This window comes from Leucopleurus acutus (genome assembly GCF_964270905.1).
Source record: "Leucopleurus acutus genome assembly, chromosome: 17".
In the NCBI taxonomy this organism is placed as follows: domain Eukaryota; kingdom Metazoa; phylum Chordata; class Mammalia; order Artiodactyla; family Delphinidae; genus Leucopleurus; species Leucopleurus acutus.
Window position 1 is genome coordinate 46,874,254 of NC_139159.1, and position 18,858 is coordinate 46,893,111.

At 39.1% G+C, this 18,858-nt stretch overlaps 1 protein-coding gene across 8 annotated transcripts in view; it reads left to right on the plus strand.

Annotated features, from left to right (window-relative positions):
* The window catches only part of VPS13B (vacuolar protein sorting 13 homolog B), an 808,377-nt gene that overhangs the window by 467,196 nt on the left and 322,323 nt on the right, over positions 1-18,858 (plus strand). For all 8 annotated transcript variants that reach the window (XM_082859134.1, XM_082859132.1, XM_082859133.1 and 5 more), the window contains one exon: positions 5,684-5,887. In XM_082859134.1, the coding sequence (XP_082715260.1) occupies positions 5,684-5,887 (204 nt within the window). The remainder of the gene's footprint in view (positions 1-5,683; positions 5,888-18,858) is intronic.

The following is an 18,858-nucleotide window of genomic DNA, read 5'->3' on the forward strand; positions in this document are numbered from 1 at the left end:
TGAGTTAACACATCTATCACCTTTTGTGTGTGTGTGAGAACATGTAAATTCTACTCTCTTAGCAAATTCTTAGTAAATTTCAATTATACAATACAATGTTATCAACTATATTCACCATGATGTTATATATTATATCCTCAGACCTTATTCATTTTATAACAGAGAGTTTGTGCCTTTTAACCAACCTCTTCCTATTTCCCCAACTGCATAGCCCACGGCAACCACTTTTCTATTCTCTGCTTCTATGAATTTGACATTTTTTTAAATTCCACATATAAGTGATATTATGCAATATTTGTCTTTCTCTGGCTTATTTCACTCAGTGTAATATAAATAAGCACTCTGGGTTTATCTATGTTGTCGTAAATGACAGGATTTTCCTTTTTTAAGGCTGAATGATATTTCATTGTATATACATTTGACCCTTGAACACTGCAACACGGGTCCACTCATACACTTTTTTTTTTCAATAGTAAATACCGTGAATGTAGAACCACTGAACTGTGGAGGAGGAACTGTGGATATGGAGGGCTGACCATACCTTATACATGGATTCATAACTGCTTGGAGGGTTGGTGCCCCTAAGCCCCAAATTGTTCAAGGGTCAACTGCAGATGCCATATTTTCTTGATCCATTTATTCATTGATGGACACTTAGGTTGTTTCCATACAAGGTATGGAAAAGGCTTTTGTGAACAATGCTGCCATGAACATGGAGTACAGATATCTCTTTGCGATTAATGATTTCATTACTTTTGGATATATACCCAGAAGTGGGATTGCTGGGTCATAGCTGGTTCTATTTTTAATTCCTTGAGGAACCTCCATACTGTTTTACATAGTGGCTGTATGAGTTTACACTCCCACCAGCAGTGTACAAGGGTTCCCTTTTTTCCATATCCTCCCTGCATTTATTATCCCTTGTCTTATTGCTAATAGATATCCTAACAGGTATGAGGTGATGTCTCTTTATGGTTTTGATTTGCATTTTCCTGATGATTAGTGAACACCTTTTCATGTATCAATACCTTTTGGCCAATTACATGTCTTTGGAAAAATGTCTATTCAGATCCTTTGCTGGTTTTCTTAATTGGGTTGTTTTTTGCTATTGAGTTATATTAGTTCCTCTTATATTTTGAGTATAACCCCTTATCAGACATATAGTTGAAATATTTTTATTCTAGAGGTTGCCTTTTCATTTTGTTGGCAGTTTCCTTTGCTGAGTAGAAGATTTTTAGTTTGATATAGTCACACTTGTTTATTTTTGCTTTTGTTACCTTTGCTTTTGGTATCAAATCCAAAAAATCATTGCCAAGACCAGTGTCATAGAGCAGACACCCCTGTGTTTTCTTCTAGGTGTTTTATGGTTTCAGATCTTGCATAACTTCTTGCATAACTATAAGACAATATCTAAACCAGGAAATTGACATCAGTACAATCCACAATTGCCTTCAGATTTCACAAGGTTTTTGTTGTTGTTTTGTTTTTTGGCCATGCCATGTGGCATGCAGGATCTTAATTCCCTGACCAGGGATCGAACCCGTGCCCCCTGCTGTGGAAGCATGGAACCCTAACCACTGGACCACCAGGGACTCCCCTCACCAGTTTTATTTTTAATCATTTGTATTTATATGTCTATATGTGTGTCTAGTTTAGTGCAGTTTCACCGCATATGTACATTCATGTAACCACCGTCACAGTCAAGACACAGAACTGTTCTATCACAAGTCTTCCTAGGAGAGCTGTTTTTAATTCACCCTTTGAAGGTTGATGTAGCCCTTCGTGACCCCTGCTTTATATGCAGTCTCCTATAAATAGATTCATCCATCTCCTTAGGTGGGCCTTGAGCTTTATCTCCTCCTGTGCGATTATCAGAAAATCACTCTCTACAGAATTCAGCAGAAACCCTAAGAGCAAAAGCTGGCTTTGACAGGTGCTTATTTATTAGTGTTCCTAATTTCACTTTTTTGGGGTGGCTTTGCACCTTCTGTTCTCTAGTGCCAGCTCTGAAATGTGTTTAAAAAGATGCTTTAAATTGTCTGCAAGCATTTTACTTGTTTCAATCAGAAGATTCACTCTGACTTTCTGATATGCCATATTTTGGAAACAGGTAATCATGGAAATATTAAAGAGCATTTATCTTTGTAGTTTTCATTAATAGCTTTTTCATAATTAGAAAAGTTGACTTTGTTTTATCATGGTGCCATGCATCTATGATTAGTTGACAATTAGATATATTATTCATTCAAAACCATATAAGATAATGCACTTCAGGAATGGTCATAAAATTTATAATGGACCTCTTTATGAATAGTTTAATTTTCGGGCTTCCCTGGTAGCACAGTGGTTGAGAGTCCGCCTGCCGATGCAGGGGACACGGGTTCGTGCCCCGGTCCAGGAAGATCCCACATGCCGCGGAGCGGCTGGGCCCGTGAGCCATGGCCGCTGAGCCTGCGCGTCCGGAGCCTGTGCTCCGCAACGGGAGAGGCCACAACAGTGAGAGGCCCGCGTACAACAAAAGAAGAAAAAAAAAAGTTTAATTTTCAGTCATACATTTTATTTATTTCTATAATAGTTTTAATATTGAAATAATCAAAACAGAGAAGTTAAATAATTTCTCCAAGCTCATGGATCATTGAAAAATCTGAGACCAGAGTTCACATGAGTCTTTTGCTTATCCTATTTTCTACATCTCAGATTTAAATGGTTTGCAATTAACTTTTAAGTTGGATTTATATACCCATATACTGTACATTTCTCTGAACTTTCAAATCAGGTTAAAATGACAAGTATATTTTTCAATTTCAAAAGCAAACAGAAAGAAAAGTGTAAAATCTCAAACCCTGGTTCTTAGAAAACTTAAAAGTTTGAAATTAGCATGTTTAGAAGTATTAAGCTATTGCTCAATATACAACCCATTTTTACATGAGAAGAAGAACTGTGGAAAGTCATGTTTTCCACAGACAGATGACAGGAGGAAAATAGCTTGATTTAAGGCCAAGAGTAAATATGGGGCATTTCAAGCGTAGGTGAAAACTAATGACATTTGGTGTTTCTCTGGTTTTTATCTTATGACTTTGCAGTTTCTGCAAGTGCCAAGAAAAATAGAAAGGCTGATGTTAATGTTGGGCTAGGTTGCTTTGTTTGTCTTTTAATATAGTACTAATTTTATTTCCAAACATACTTTTTCTTCCTTCAAAGGGATTCTTATAAGTATTTTTTCTTTAAAAGTAGGCTTAGGGAATTTATGTAAATTGTAGAAAGCATTGGCTAGTTTAAAATAAGTAAATATAACTTTTATGTGGGGAATAATAATCTAGGGAAATAAGCTAGGCCACCCACTGCCAAAGATATTTGCTGTATGTCAGAGTTTACGTGGCCCTGCAGCAGCAGTTTACTGTCTAAAGACTGTGTGTTCTTATTGCTGTGGACAGATAGATTCTCCACTTGAGATTTGTAAACATTTGTGTCAGTTCAAATCAGTGAATTGAAACAGCATTTACTGATTGCTTACTAGGAGATGTAGTTTCTGACTTCAAGAAACGTATGCTAGGGGCTTCCCTCGTGGCACAGTGGTTGAGAGTCCGCCTGCTGATGCAGGGGACACGGGTTCGTGCCCCGGTTCGGGAGGATCCCACATGCCGTGGAGCGTCTGGGCCCATGAGCCATGGCCGCTGGGCCTGCGCGTCTGGAGCCTGTGCTCCGCAACGGGAGAAGCCACAACAGTGAGAGGCCTGCGTACCGCAAAAAAAAAAAAAAAAAAAGAAATGTATGCTATATTGAGAAAGACCGCCAGGTCATTGTGATATTCTTGTACTTATAAGTACAGAAGGACCCTAAGAGCACAGATTTGGGAGGAAGGGAGTTTGAAGAAATGGTGGTCAGGAAAGGCTTCATTGAAAGTGAAGTTCGAGCTGTGCCTTTAGAATTAACAGGTTTACGCCAATATTCAAATGAAAGGAGAGCATTTGACCGAAATAGGTGTACTCACAATGTTGCTCCCTCTCACCTGCACCCCCATTCACTCCTTTTTTCTTTGCCTTCACTAAGGCAAAATGAAAGGGTTCATGGCCGATCTTATGGGCCCTTTTTTTAAGGCAATTCTTGGGTTCATGTAAAACTTCAATCCACCTTTCCTTGCATGCCCATTCCTAGATTGTAATTTTCTAAGTTAGAAAAAAGAAAACAAAAACCAGGTTCAGCTCTTACCTTAGGAATAATGAGAGTCCATTCATTCAGTTTCTCTGGTTCCCACTATGACTTCTTGACCAATGCCTGTTTGTTTCCCTGTTCTCTTTTTTGTTTGTTTTTTTTTATCGTTAACACCTTGTGATATTTCCCTACCTGAGCTGCCTGTTCATTCACTTGCAGTCCTCTCCCTGCTCCTCTCTTCACTTGAATTCATTCGCCTTAGCCCTCACCTTCCCTGGCCTAATGCATGCCATCTCCATTCCTGTGCATCTGGCCCAGACATCTGCCATCTTGGGTCTCAGTGGTCATCCACCTTCCATCAGTATTTGACAAGCTTCTGGGCATGGTCTGACCCACACTGTTTACTTAGACAAGAGGTAGTCTTGATCACATTCATACTGTTTCTCTGTAGTTTTCACACTAGGACTCAGTGCTTCCCTCCCTTCTCCCTCCACTAATTAGCTTTATTAGTATTCAATTGATATAATTAATTGTATTTCTTTTCTAATCACTGCAATTGTATCTATACTAGTAAAACTGTTTTTATCCTCTATGTAATTTCACTTTTGTGTTGATTGAAACTTTCATGGGGTACAAATGTTACTTTCCTTTTGATTACTCACTTTAAAGCATCTGTGAACCAACATAACTAAAAAATTACAAACTCACACAAACTTAGTCTTATCCGGCTTCTGAATCCTGAATGCTTTTCTTCCCACCCTACCACACTGCCTTGCTATTTTCAGTCTAAAACCTTCATGAAACATTTAACCATTTACTTCCTCTAATCTAGCTTTAAGCTGCTGATAATTTTATTCATTTGCTTAGCCTTGGGTCCAATAAGATCAAAGTTCCAACTCTATATGGACCAGTAATCCTTACTGTGTTTCTACATCAATAAGCAATGTACTCTTGTCAACAATTTAGTCTATATGATGATGGGTTATATAAAGGACCAAAGGCAAAAGGTAGGGGAGTTAAATAGATTAGAAAGCCTTCATCACCTTTCCTAACAAGACATCAGAGTGCTGAGGAAGGGAAAGTAGGTGTTTAGCAGGTGTTTAGCATTGCAAAGAAGACAGGGTTTTGAGGCAAAACCCTGGATTTAAGTTGCAATTTTGTCCACATAGTAGCTCAGTAACTTTGACTAAGTCTTTCAACCTCTCTGCATTATTTTCTCTTTAGTAAAAATGGAGATAATAATATGACCTCACAACATCTCAAGGATTTAAATCATAAATGTGAAAGTACTTAGAAAAATAGCAGTGCTGGGAATAATGTAAGAAATCATTATAGGGTAGATACTGTTAAGTGCTAAGTTTTGGGTATGTTTACAAGTTATTAGTATGTGGTAACTTTCTAATACCTGCCTCATAGATTTGATTAACCCAGTAATCCAAAGGAAAAAAAAAGGTAATAACATGATGTTAGCAAGAAAAGTAAACATAGAATACTTATTTTATCGGTTCACTTTTTTTCACTGCCTTTACAGGAGAGCCTTGAATTTAGGAATTCTTCGAGACCCTGGATCAGAAATTGAAGACAGACAATACCAAATAGATCTGCAGTCCATCAATATTGGTACTGCGCAGTGGGATCAACTAAAACCAGAGAAGGAAAGTGGCGCAGGAGGGGCGCTAACAGAGAATGAAAGAAATTCTCAGAATCCAGCCCTTGAGTGGAATATGGCCAGCAGGTGGGAAATGGTTGAGAAACTTTCTCCACGTTCTAATATTTCATTGACAGAAGAGCAATTGATGATACAGTCTTTAGCATGCCCAACTTAAGTGTTTTGGTATTCTGCATTTCATGATGATCATTAAATATATTTTGTAATTGTAGCTGATGATTTTGCTTGGAAACGTGCTAGTACTACCATTGTTACACTGCAATTATTACAAATTTAAGGTCGTGTCATAATTTTTTTTTTTAACATCTTTATTGGGGTATAATTGCTCCACAATGGTGTGTTAGTTTCTGCTTCATAACAAAGCGAATTAGTCATACATAAACATATGTTCCCATATGTCTTCCCTGTTGCGTCTCCCTCCCTCCCACCCTCCCTATCCCACCCCTCCAGGCTGTCACAAAGCACCGAGCCAATATCCCTGTGCCATGCGGCTGCTTCCCACTAGCTATCTACCTTACTACGTTTGTTAGTGTGTATATGCCCATGACTCTCTGTCGCCCTGTCAGAACTCACCCTTCCCCCTCCCCATAACCTCAAGTCCGTTCTCTAGGAGGTCTGCGTCTTTATTCCTGCTTTACCCCTAGGTTCTTCATGACATTTTTTTTCTTAAATTCCATATATATGTGTTAGCATACGGTATTTGTCTTTTTCTTTCTGACTTACTTCACTCTGAATGACAGACTCTAGGTCTATCCACCTCATTACAAACAGCTCAATTTCGTTTCTTTTTATGGCTGAGTAATATTCCATTGTATATATGTGCCACATCTTCTTTATCCATTCATCCGATGACGGGCACTTAGGTTGTTTCCATCTCCGGGCTATTGTAAATAGAGCTGCAATGAACATTTTGGTACATGACTCTTTTTGAATTTTGGTTTTCTCAGGGTATATGCCCAGTAGTGGGATTGCTGGGTCATATGGTAGTTCTATTTGTAGTTTTTTAAGGAACCTCCATACTGTTCTCCATAGTGGCTGAACCAATTCACATTCCCACCAGCAGTGCAAGAGTGTTCCCTTTTCTCCACACCCTCTCCAGCATTTATTGTTTCTAGATTTTTTGATGATGGCCATTCTGACTGGTGTGAGATGATATCTCATTGTAGTTTTGATTTGCATTTCTCTAATGATTAATGATGTTGAGCATTCTTTCATGTGTTTGTTGGCAGTCTGTATATCTTCTTTGGAGAAATGTCTATTTAGGTCTTCTGCCCATTTTTGGATTGGGTTGTTTGTTTTCTTGTTATTTAGCTGCATGAGCTGCTTGTAAATTTTGGAGATTAATCCTTTGTCGGTTGCTTCATTTGCAAATATTTTCTCCCATTCTGAGGGTTGTCTTTTGGTCCTGTTTATGGTTTCCTTTGCTGTGCAAAAGCTTTGAAGTTTCATTAGGTCCCATTTGTTTATTTTTGTTTTTATTTCCATTACTCTAGGAGGTGGGTCAGAAAGGATCTTGCTGTGATTTATGTCATAGAGTGTTCTGCCTATGTTTTCCTCTAAGAGTTTGATAGTTTCTGGCCTTACATTTAGGTCTTTAATCCATTTTGAGCTTATTTTTGTGTATGGTGTTAGGGAGTGATCTAATCTCATACTTTTACATGTACCTGTCCAGTTTTCCCAGCACCACTTATTGAAGAGGCTGTCCTTTCTCCATTGTACATTACTGCCACCTTTATCAAAGATAAGGTGTCCATATGTGCATGGGTTTATCTCTGGGCTTTCTATCCTGTTCCATTGATCTATCTTTCTGTTTTTGTGCCAGTACCATACCGTCTTGATAACTGTAGCTTTGTAGTATAGTCTGAAGTCAGGGAGCCTGATTCCTCCAGTTCCTTCTTTCGTTCTCAAGATTGCTTTGGCTATTCGGGGTCTTTTGTGTTTCCATACAAATTGTGAAATTTTTTGTTCTAGTTCTGTGAAAAATGCCAGTGGTAGTTTCATAGGGATTGCATTGAATCTATAGATTGCTTTGGGTAGTAGAGTCATTTTCACAATGTTGATTCTTCCAATCCAAGAACATGGTATATCTCTCCATCTATTTGTATCATCTTTAATTTCTTTCATCAGTGTCTTATAATTTTCTGCATACAGGTCTTTTGTCTCCTTAGGTAGGTTTATTCCTAGATATTTTATTCTTTTTGTTGCAATGGTAAATGGGAGTGTTTTCTTGATTTCACTTTCAGATTTTTCATCATTAGTATATAGGAATGCCAGAGATTTCTGTGCATTAATTTTGTATCCTGCCACTTTACCAAATTCATTGATTAGCTCTAGTAGTTTTCTGGTAGCATCTTTAGGGTTCTCTATGTATAGGATCATGTCATCTGCAAACAGTGACAGCTTTACTTCTTCTTTTCCGATTTGGATTCCTTTTATTTCCTTTTCTTCTCTGATTGCTGTGGCTAAAACTTCCAAAACAATGTTGAATAATAGTGGTGAGAGTGGGCAACCTTGTCTTGTTCCTGATCTTAGTGGAAATGCTTTCAGTTTTTCACCATTGAGGATGATGTTTGCTGTGGGCTTGTCATATATGGCCTTTATTATGTTGAGGAAAGTTCCCTCTATGCCTACTTTCTGCAGGGTTTTTTTCATAAATGGGTGTTGAATTTTGTCAAAAGCTTTCTCTGCATCTATTGAGATGATCATATGGTTTTTCTCCTTCAATTTGTTAATATGATTTATCACATTGATAGATTTGCGTATATTGAAGAATCCTTGCATTCCTGGAATAAACCCCACTTGATCATGGTGTATGATCCTTTTAATGTGCTGTTGGATTCTGTTTGCTAGTATTTTGTTGAGGATTTTTGCATCTATGTTCATCAGTGATATTGGCCTGTAGTTTTCTTTCTTTGTGACATCCTTGTCTGGTTTTGGTATCAAGGTGATGGTGGCCTCGTAGAAGGAGTTTGGGAGTGGTCCTCCCTCTGCTATATTTTGGAAGAGTTTGAGAAGGATAGGTGTTAGCTCTTCTCTAAATGTTTGATAGAATTCGCCTGTAAAGCCATCTGGTCCTGGGCTTTTGTTTGTTGGAAGGTTTTTAATCACAGTTTCAATTTCAGTGCTTGTGATTGGTCTGTTCATATTTTCTATTTCTTCCTGATTCAGTCTTGGCAGGTTGTGCATTTCTAAGAATTTGTCCATTTCTTCCAGATTGTCCATTTTATTGGCATAGAGTTGCTTGTAGTAATCTCTCATGATCTCTTTTTATCTCTGCAGTGTCAGTTGTTACCTCTCCTTTTTCATTTCTAATTCTATTGATTTGAGTCTTCTCCCTTTTTTTCTTGATGAGTCTGGCTAGTGGTTTATCTATTTTGTTTATCTTCTCAAAGAACCAGCTTTTAGTTTTATTGATCTTTGCTATTGTTTCCTTCATTTCTTTTTCATTTATTTCTGATCTGATTTTTATGATTTCTTTCCTTCTGCTAGCTTTGGGGGTTTTTTGTTCTTCTTTCTCTAATTGCTTGAGGTGCAAGGTTAGGTTGTTTATTCGAGATGTTTCCTGCTTCTTAAGGTGGGCTTGTATTGCTATAAACTTCCCCCTTAGAACTGCTTTTGCTGCATCCCACAGGTTTTGGGTCGTTGTGTCTCCATTGTCATTTGTTTCTAGGTATTTTTTGATTTCCTCTTTGATTTCTTCAGTGATATCTTCATTATTAAGTAGTGTATTGTTTAGCCTCCATGTGTTTGTATTTTTTACAGATCTTTTCCTGTAATTGATATCTAGTCTCATGGCGTTGTGGTCAGAAAAGATACTTGATACAATTTCAATTTTCTTAAATTTGCCAAGGCTTGATTTGTGACCTAAGATATGATCTATCCTGGAGAATGTTCCATGAGCACTTGAGAAAAATGTGTATTCTGTTGTTTTTGGATGGAGTGTCCTATAAATATCAATTAAGTCCATCTTGTTTAATGTATCATTTAAAGCTTGTGTTTCCTTATTTATTTTCATTTTGGATGATCTGTCCATGGGTGAAAGTGGGGTGTTTAAGTCCCCTACTATGAATGTGTTACTGTCGATTTCCCCTTTTATGGCTGTTAGTATTTGCCTTATGTATTGAGGTGCTCCTATGTTGGGTGCATAAATATTTACAATTGTTATATGTTCTTCTTGGATCGATCCCTTGATCATTATGTAGTGTCCTTCTTTGTCTCTTTTAATAGTCCTTATTTTAAAGTCTATTTTGTCTGATATGAGAATTGCTACTCCAGCTTTCTTTTGGCTTCCATTTGCATGGAATATCTTTTTCCATCCCCTTACTTTCAGTCTGTATGTGTCTCTAGGTCTGAAGTGGGTCTCTTGTAGACAGCATATATAAGGGTCTTGTTTTTGTATCCATTCAGCTAATCTGTGTCTTTTGGTGGGAGCATTTAGTCCATTTACATTTAAGGTAATTATCGATATGTATGTTCCTATTCCCATTTTCTAAATTGTTTTGGGTTCGTTATTATAGGTCTTTTCCTTCTCTTGTGTTTCCTGCCTAGAAAAGATCCTTTAGCATTTGTTGTAAAGCTGGTTTGGTGGTGCTGAACTCTCTCAGCTTTTGCTTGTCTGTAAAGGTTTTAATTTCTCCATCAAATCTGAATGAGATCCTTGCTGGGTAGAGTAGTCTTGGCTGCAGGTTTTTCTCCTTCATCACTTTCAGTATGTCCTGCCACTCCCTTCTGGCTTGTAGGGTTTCTGCTGAGAGATCAGCTGTTAACCTTATGGGGATTCCCTTATGTGTTATTTGTTGTTTTTCCCTTGCTGCTTTTAATATGCTTTCTTTGTATTTAATTTTTGACAGTTTGATTAATATGTGTCTTGGCGTATTTCTCCTTGTATTCATCTTGTATGGGACTCTCTGTGCCTCCTGGACTTGATTAACTATTTCCTTTCCCATGTTAGGGAAGTTTTCAACTATAATCTCTTCAAATATTTTCTCAGTCCCTTTCTTTTTCTCTTCTTCTTCTGGAACCCCTATAATTCGAATGTTGGTGCGTTTAATGTTGTCCCAGAGGTCTCTGAGAGTGTCCTCAGTTCTTTTCATTCTTTTTTCTTTATTCTGCTCTGCAGTAGTTATTTCCACTATTTTATCTTCCAGGTCACTTATCCGTTCTTCTGCCTCAGTTATTCTGCTATTGATCCCATCTAGAGTACTTTTAATTTCATTTATTGTGTTGTTCATCGTTGCTTGTTTCATCTTTAGTTCTTCTAGGTCCTTGTTAACTGATTCTTGCATTTTGTCCAATCTATTGTCCATTCTATCTCCAAGATTCGGATCAACCTTACTATCATTATTCTGAATTCTCTTTCAGGTAGACTGCCTATTTCCTCTTCATTTGTTAGGTCTGGTGCATTTTTATCTTGCTCCTTTATCTGCTGTGTGTTTTTCTGTCTTCTCATTTTGCTTATCTTACTGTGTTTGGGGTCTCCTTTTTGCAGGCTGCAGGTTCGTAGTTCCTCCTGTTTTTGATGTCTGTCTCCAGTGGCTAAGGTTGGTTCAGTGGGTTGTGTAGGCTTCCTGGTGGAGGGGACTAGTGCCTGTGTTGTGGTGGATGAGGCTGGATCTTGTCTCTCTAGTGGGCAGGTTCACGTCTGGTGGTGTGTTTTGGGGTGTCTGTGGCCTTATTATGATTTTAGGCAGCCTCTCTGCTAATGGGTGGGGTTGTGTTCCTGTTTTGCTAGTTGTTTGGCATAGGTTTTCCAGCACTGTGGCTTGCTGGTCGTTGAGTGAAGCTGGGTGCTGGTGTTAAGATGGAGGTCTCTGGGAGATTTTCGCCATTTGATATTATGTGGAGCTGGGAGGTCTCTTGTTGATCAGTGTCCTGAAGTTGGCTCTCCTACCTCAGAGGCAGAGCCCTGCCTCCTGGCTGGAGCACCAAAAGCTTTTCATCCACACGGCTCAGGATAAAAGGGAGAAAAAGTAGAGGGAATTAGTAGAAGTATGAGGAAAGAAAGAAGGAAAGGAGGGTAGGAAGGAAGGAAGAAAGAAAGAAAGAAGCAAAGAAGGAAAGAAGGCAAGAAGGAAAGAAAGGAGGGAGGGAGGGAGGGAGGAAGGAAGGAAGGAGGGAAAGAAGGAAAAAAGACAGAAAGAAAGAAGATACAGTAAAAATAAAATAAAGTATAATAAAGTTATTGAATTAAAAAATTCTTATTTAGAAAAAAAAAAGGGACGGAAAGAACCTTAGGACAAATGTTGGAAGCAAAGCTATACAGACAAAATCTTACACAGAAGCATACACATACACCCTCACTAAAAGAGGTAAATGGGGAAAAAATCCTAAATCTTGCTGTCAGAGACCACCTCCTCAATTTGGGATGATTCGTTGTCTAAAGGAGGGAAGGAAGGACGGAAAGAAAGAAAGAAAGAAAGAAGGTAAAGTATAATATTGTTATTAAAATTAATTATTAAGAAAAAAAATTAAAAAAAAACATGGACGGATAGAACCCTAGGACAAATGGTGGAAGCAAGACTATACAGACAAGATCTCACACAGAAGCATACACATACGCATTCACAAAAAGAGGAAAGGGGAAAAAATCATAGATCTTGCTCCTAAAGTCCACTTCCTTAATTTGGGATGATTGGTTGTCTATTCAGGTATTCCACAGATGCAGGGTATATCAAGTTGATTGTGGAGCTTTAATCCGCTGCTTCTGAGGCTGCTGGGAGAGATTTCCCTTTCTCTTCTTTGTTCTCACAGCTCCCAGGGCTAAGCTTTGGATTTGGCCCTGCCACTGCGTGTAGATCGCTGGAGGGCGTCTGTTTTTTGCTCAGACAGGATGGGGTTAAAAGAGCCGCTGATTGGGGGCTCTGGCGCACTCAGGCCGGCGGGGACGGAGGGGCACAGAGTGCGGGGCGGGCCTGCGGTGGCAAAGGCCGGCGTGACTTTGCACCAGCCTGAGGCGCGCTGTGCGCTGTCCCGGGGAAGTTGTCCCTGGATCCCGGGAACCTGGCAGTGGCGGGCTGCACAGGCTCCGCGGAAGAGGGGTGTGGAGAGTGACCTGTGCTCGCACACAGGCCCCTCGGTGGCGGCAGCAGCAGCCTTAACGTCTCCCGCCCGCCTCTGGGGTCCGCGCTTTTAGCCGCGGCTTGCGCCCGTCTCTGGATTCCGCGCTTTCAGCCGCGGCTCGCGCCCGTCTCTGGAGTTCCTTTAAGCAGCGTTCTTAAACCCCTCTCCTCACGCCCCAGTAAACAAAGAGGGAAGGAAAAGTCTCCTGCCTCTTCGGCGGGTGCAGGCTTTTCCCCGGACTCCCTCCCGGCTAGCTGTGGTGCACTAACCCCTTCAGGCTATGTTCAAGCCGCCAACCCCAGTCCTCTCCCTGCGCTCCGGCCTCAGCTCGCAGCCCCGCCCGCCCCGGCGGGTGAGCAGACAAGCCTCTCGGGCTGGTGGGTGCCGGCACCGATCCTCTGTGCAGGAATCTCCCCGCTTTGCCCTCCGCACCCGTTGCTGTGCACTCCTCCGCGGCACCGAAGCTCCCCCCTCCGCCCCCCCGCAGTCTCCGCCCGCGAAGGGGCTTCCTAGTGTGTGGAAACTTTTCCTCCTTCACAGCTCCCTCCCACTGGTGCAGGTGCCGTCCCTATTCTTTTGTCTCTGTTTTTTCTTTTGCCCTACCCATGTACGTGGGGAGTTTCTTGCCTTTTGGGAGGTCTGAGGTCTTCTGCCAGCCTTCAGTGGGTGTTCTGTAGGAGTTGTTCCACGTGTAGATGTATTTCTGGTGTATCTGTGGGGAGGAAGGTGACCTCCGCGTCTTACTCTTCCGCCATCTTCCCCAGTCTCCCATAATTTTTTTTTTAAAGCTTGTTATTTGATGAAAGTTTCCATTTCAGGCTAAGGATTCATTCACATTTTCCCTTAAAATCCATTATATTCAAAGTCAGATTTTTCTAAAGTCTTTCCTTATCAGGTTCTTGTGCTTGTTGCCTTTGTAGATCTTCTTTGAAAAAAATGTTTATTCAAGTCTTTGCCCTTTTTTTTTAATAATTTTTATTTTTGGCTGCGTTGGGTCTTTGTTGCTGTGTGCAGGCTTTCTCTAGTTGTGGCGAGTGGGGGCTACTCTTCGTTGCAGTGCACAGGCTTCTCATTGCAGTGGCTTGTCTTGCTGCGGAGCACGGGTTCTAGGTTCACGAGCTTCAGTAGTTGTGGCACATGGGCTCAGTAGTTGTGCCTCATGGGCTCTAGAGTGCAGGCTCAGTAGTTGTGGCACACGGGCTTAGTTGCTCCGCAGCATGTGGGGTCTTCCCGGACCAGGGCTCAAACTCACGTCCCCTGCATTGGCAGACAGATTCTTAACCACCACTGTGCCACCAGGGAAGTCCCTTGCCCATTTTTAAATTGAGTTGTCTTTTAGTTGATGATTTGTAGGAGTTCTTTTTTTATTTAACTTTTAAATTTTTAAAATTTTTATTTAAGTAAATCTATTTACAATGTTGTGTTAGTTTCTGGTGTACAGCAAAGTGACTCAGTTATACATATATATTCTTTTTTATATTCTTTTCCATTAGGGTTTATTACAAGATATTGAATATTTCTCTGTGCTATACAGTAGGACCTTGTTGTTTGCTTTATATATAATAGTTTGTATCTGCTAATCCCAAACTCCTACTTTATCCCTCCGCTTATCCCCTTTCCCCCTTGGGTAACCATAAGTTTGTTTTCTATGTCTGAGTTTATTTCTGTTTTGGAAATAAGTTCATTTGTACAATATTTTAGATTCCATATATAAGTGATATCGTATGATATTTGTCTTTCTCTCACTTACCTCACTTAGTATGAAAATCTCTAGGTCCATCCCTGTTGCTACAAATGGCATTATTTCTTTCTTCTTAATGGCTGAGTAATATTCCATTGTATATATGTACCACATCTTCTTTATCCATTCATCTGTCAGTGGACATTTAGGTTGCTTCCATGTCCTAGCTCTTGTAAATAGTGCTGCTATGAACATTGGGGTACATGTATCTTTCTGAATTAGAGTTTTGTCTGGATATATGCCAAGGAGTGGGATTGCTGGATCATATGGCAACTCTTTTTTTAGTTTTTTAAGGAAGCTCCATACTGTTTTCCATAGAGGCTGCACCAATTTACATTTCCACCAACAGTGTAGGAGGGTTCCCTTTTCTCCACACCCACTCCAGTATTTATTATGTGTACAAGTCTTTTTGGTGCGGGGAGGGAGTGCCAATTATTTTATTCTGTTCAGACAGAAGAAATTTACAAGAATTTATACAGTTTAGAAATATAGAGATTCCAGTTACACTGTTATTTCTATTACAAAAAATGACCAGTAAGGTAACCAATCAGAATTTCAGTTTTCTTTTGAAAATTGTCATCACAGAACATGGCAATAATTTGTAAAGTCTTAGAGTCTCTCAGACTCTATTCAAGTCATATTTTCAAGTACAGATTTACTTACATAGATAACAAGTTAGCAATAGATGTAAATATTCATAGAAGTTTCCCTATGACACGAGAAAATAAAAATATTTTGAAAGGTCTCAATATTTTATCAAATCAAATTCTCTGAACTAAATTTAGGATGCAAAACATCATTTCTCCTTAAATAGATGCATGAAAGAAGAGATATCTTCTTTACCTCTTTTTTGTGTAGACTTTTTAATGATGTCCATTGTGACTGGTGTGAAGTGATACCTCATTGTAGTTTTGATTTGCATTTCTCTAATAATTAACGATGTTGAGCATCTTTTCATGTGCCTATTAGCCATCCGTATGTCTTCTTTGGAGAAATGTCTACTTAGGTCTTATGCCCATTTTTCGATTGGGTTGTTTGTTTGTTTTTGTTATTGAGTTGTATGAGCTGTTTGTATATTTTGGAAATTAAGCCCTTGTCAGTTATGTCATTTACAAATATTTTCTTCCAGTCTGTAGGTTGTCTTTTCATTTTGTTTATGCTTTCCTTTGCTGTGCAAAAGCTTATAAATTTGATTAGGTCCCATTTGTTTATTTTTGCCTTGCGAGACTGACCTAAGAAAACATTGGTATGATTTATGTCAGAGAATGTTTTGCCTATGTCCTCTTCTAAGACTTTTATGGTGTCATGTCTTATATTTAAGTCTTTAAACCATTTTGAGTTTATTTTTGTGTAGGGTGTGAGGGAGTGTTCTACTTCATTGATTTACATGCAGCTGTCCAGCTTTCCCAACACCACTTGCTAAAGAGACTTCTCCTCCTTTGTCGAAGATTAATTGACCATAGGTATGTGGGTTTATTTCTGGGCTCTCTATTCCACTCCACTGATCCATATGTCTGTTTCTTGTGCCAATACCACACTGTTTTGATCACTGTAGCTTTGTAGTAATGTCTGAAGTTTGGGAGGGTTTTGCCTCTAGGTTTATTCTTTTTCCTCAATACTGCTTTGGCAATTCTGGGACTTTTATGGTTCCATATAAATTTTTGAAATATTTGTTCTAGTTCTGTGAAAAATGTTATGAGTAATTTGAAAGGGATCACATTAAATCTGTAGTTTGCTTTGGGTAGAATGGCCATTTTAACTATTAATTCTTTCAGTCCCAGAGCATGGGCTATCTTTCTATTTATCTGGATCATCTTCAGTTTCCTTTATCATTGTTTTATAGTTCTCAGCATATAAGGTTTATTCCTAGATTTTTTTGATGAGGTTTATTGCTAGATTTTTGATGAGGTTTATTCCTAGATTTTTTTTTTGATGCAATTTTAAGACTGTTTTCTACTTTCCCTTTCTGATATTTCATTGTTAGTGTAAAGAAATGAAACCAATTTCTGTATGTTAATCTTGTATCCTTCTACCTTGCTGAATTTGTTTATCAGTACTAGCAGTTTTTGTGTAGAGTCTTTAGGGTTTTCTATATATAATATCATGTCATCTGCATATAATGACAGTTTTACCTCTTCCCTTCCAATTTGGATACCTTTTATTTCTTTTCCTGTCTGATTGCTGTGGCTAGGGCTTCCAATACTGTGTTGAATAGAAGTGGTGAGAGTGGGCATCCTTGTTTTGTTCCAGATTTTAGCAGGAAGGCTTTCAGCTTTTCACCCATTGATCATTATGTTGGCTGTGGCTTGTCATAAATTAGCTTTTATTATGTTGAGATATGTTCCCTCTATACCTTCTTTGGTAAGAGGTTTTATCATGAGTGGATGTTGAATTTTGTCAAATGCTTTTTGTGTATCTATTAAGATGATCATGTGGTTTTTGTCTTTTCTTTTGTTGATGTGTGGTGTATTTGCTTATGTTGATTGATTTGCATATGTTGAACCATCCTTGTGACCCTGCGGTGAATCCAACTTGATCACGGTGTGTGACCTTTTTTATGTGTTGTTACATTTGGTTTGCTAATATTTTGTTGAGAATTTTTGCATCTATATTCATCAAAGATATTGATTTGTAATTTTCTTTTTTGATAGTGTCTTTGTCTGGTTTTGGTATCAGGGTGATGGTGGCTTCATAGGATGACTTTGGGAGTGTTCCCTCCTCCTTAGTCTTTTGGAAGAATTTGAGAAGGATTGATATGTTCTTTGTATGTTTGGTAGAATTCCCCAGTGAAGCCATCTGGTCCTGGACTTTTGTTTGGAAGGATTTTTCTTTTTTTAACTGCAGATTCTATTTCACTTCTACTCATCAGTCTGTTCAAATTATCTATTTCTTCTTGATTCAGTTTTGGTGGGCTGTATGTATCTAGAAACCTGTGCATTTCTTCTAGCTTGTCCATTTGGTTGGCATATAATTGTTCATAGTATTCTCTTAGGGGTTTTTTTTTTTTTTTTTTGTATTTCTGTGGTATAAGTTGTTATCTCTCCTCCTTCATTTCTTATTTTGTTTATTTGTGTCCCCTCTTCTTGGTGAGCCTGTCCAGAGGTCTTTTAATTTTGTTTACCCTTTCAAAGAACCAGCTCTTGGGACTTCCCTGGTGGTCCAGTGGCTAAGACTCCACACTCCCAAGGCAGGGGGCCCAAGTTCAATCCCTGGTCAGGGAACTAAATCCCACATGCTGCAACTAAAGAGCCTGCATGCTACAACTAAAGATCCCACATGCCACAACTAAAGATCCCACATGCCACAACCAAAAGATCCCATAAGCCACGACTGACATCCCACACGTGGCAGCATAGATCCCACATGCTGCAACTAAGACCTGGTCCAATGAAATAAATAAATAAATATTTTTTAAAAAGGAAGAAAAACCAGCTCTTGTTTTTATTGATTTTTTTTCTATTTTTTTAATCTCTTTTATTTGTTTCCTCTCTGTTATTTATTATTTCCTTCCTTTTGCTCAGTTTAGGTTTTGTTTGTTCTTTTTCTAATTCTTTTAGGTGGTAGGTTAGGTTGTATATTTGAGATTTTTTTGATTTTGAGGAAGATCTGTATGAAATTCCCTCTTAGAAATGCTTTTGCTGCATCCCACTGTTGTGGCCTCTCCTGTTGCGGGGCACAGGCTCCAGACGCGCAGGCTCAGCGGCCACAGCTCACGGGCCCAGCCACTCCGTGGCATGTGGGATCTTCCCGGACCAGGGCACGAACCCATGTCCCCTGCATCGGCAGGCAGACTCTCAACCACTGTGCCACCAGGGAAGCCCTATGGTTGTGTTTTCATTGTCATTTGTCTCAAGGTATTTATTTCCCCTTTGGTTTCATCATTGATCATTGTTTTTTTTTAGTAGCATGTTGTTTAGTCTCCATGTAATCATTTTTTTGTTTCTCTTTCTGTGGTTGATTTCTAGTTTCATGCCATTGTGGACAGGAAAGATGCTTGAAATAATTTCTGTCCTCTTAAATTTGTTGTCTTGTTTTGTGTCCTACTATGTGGTCTGTCCTCGAGAATGTTCCATGTGCACTTGAAAAGAATGTGTATTCTGGTTTTTTTGGATGTAATGTCCTGAAAATATCAATTAAGTCTATCTGTTCCATTGTGTTATTTAGGATCTCTATTGCTGTATTGATTCTTCTGACTGGAAGATCTGTTCATTGATGTCATTAGGGTGTTAAACTCTCC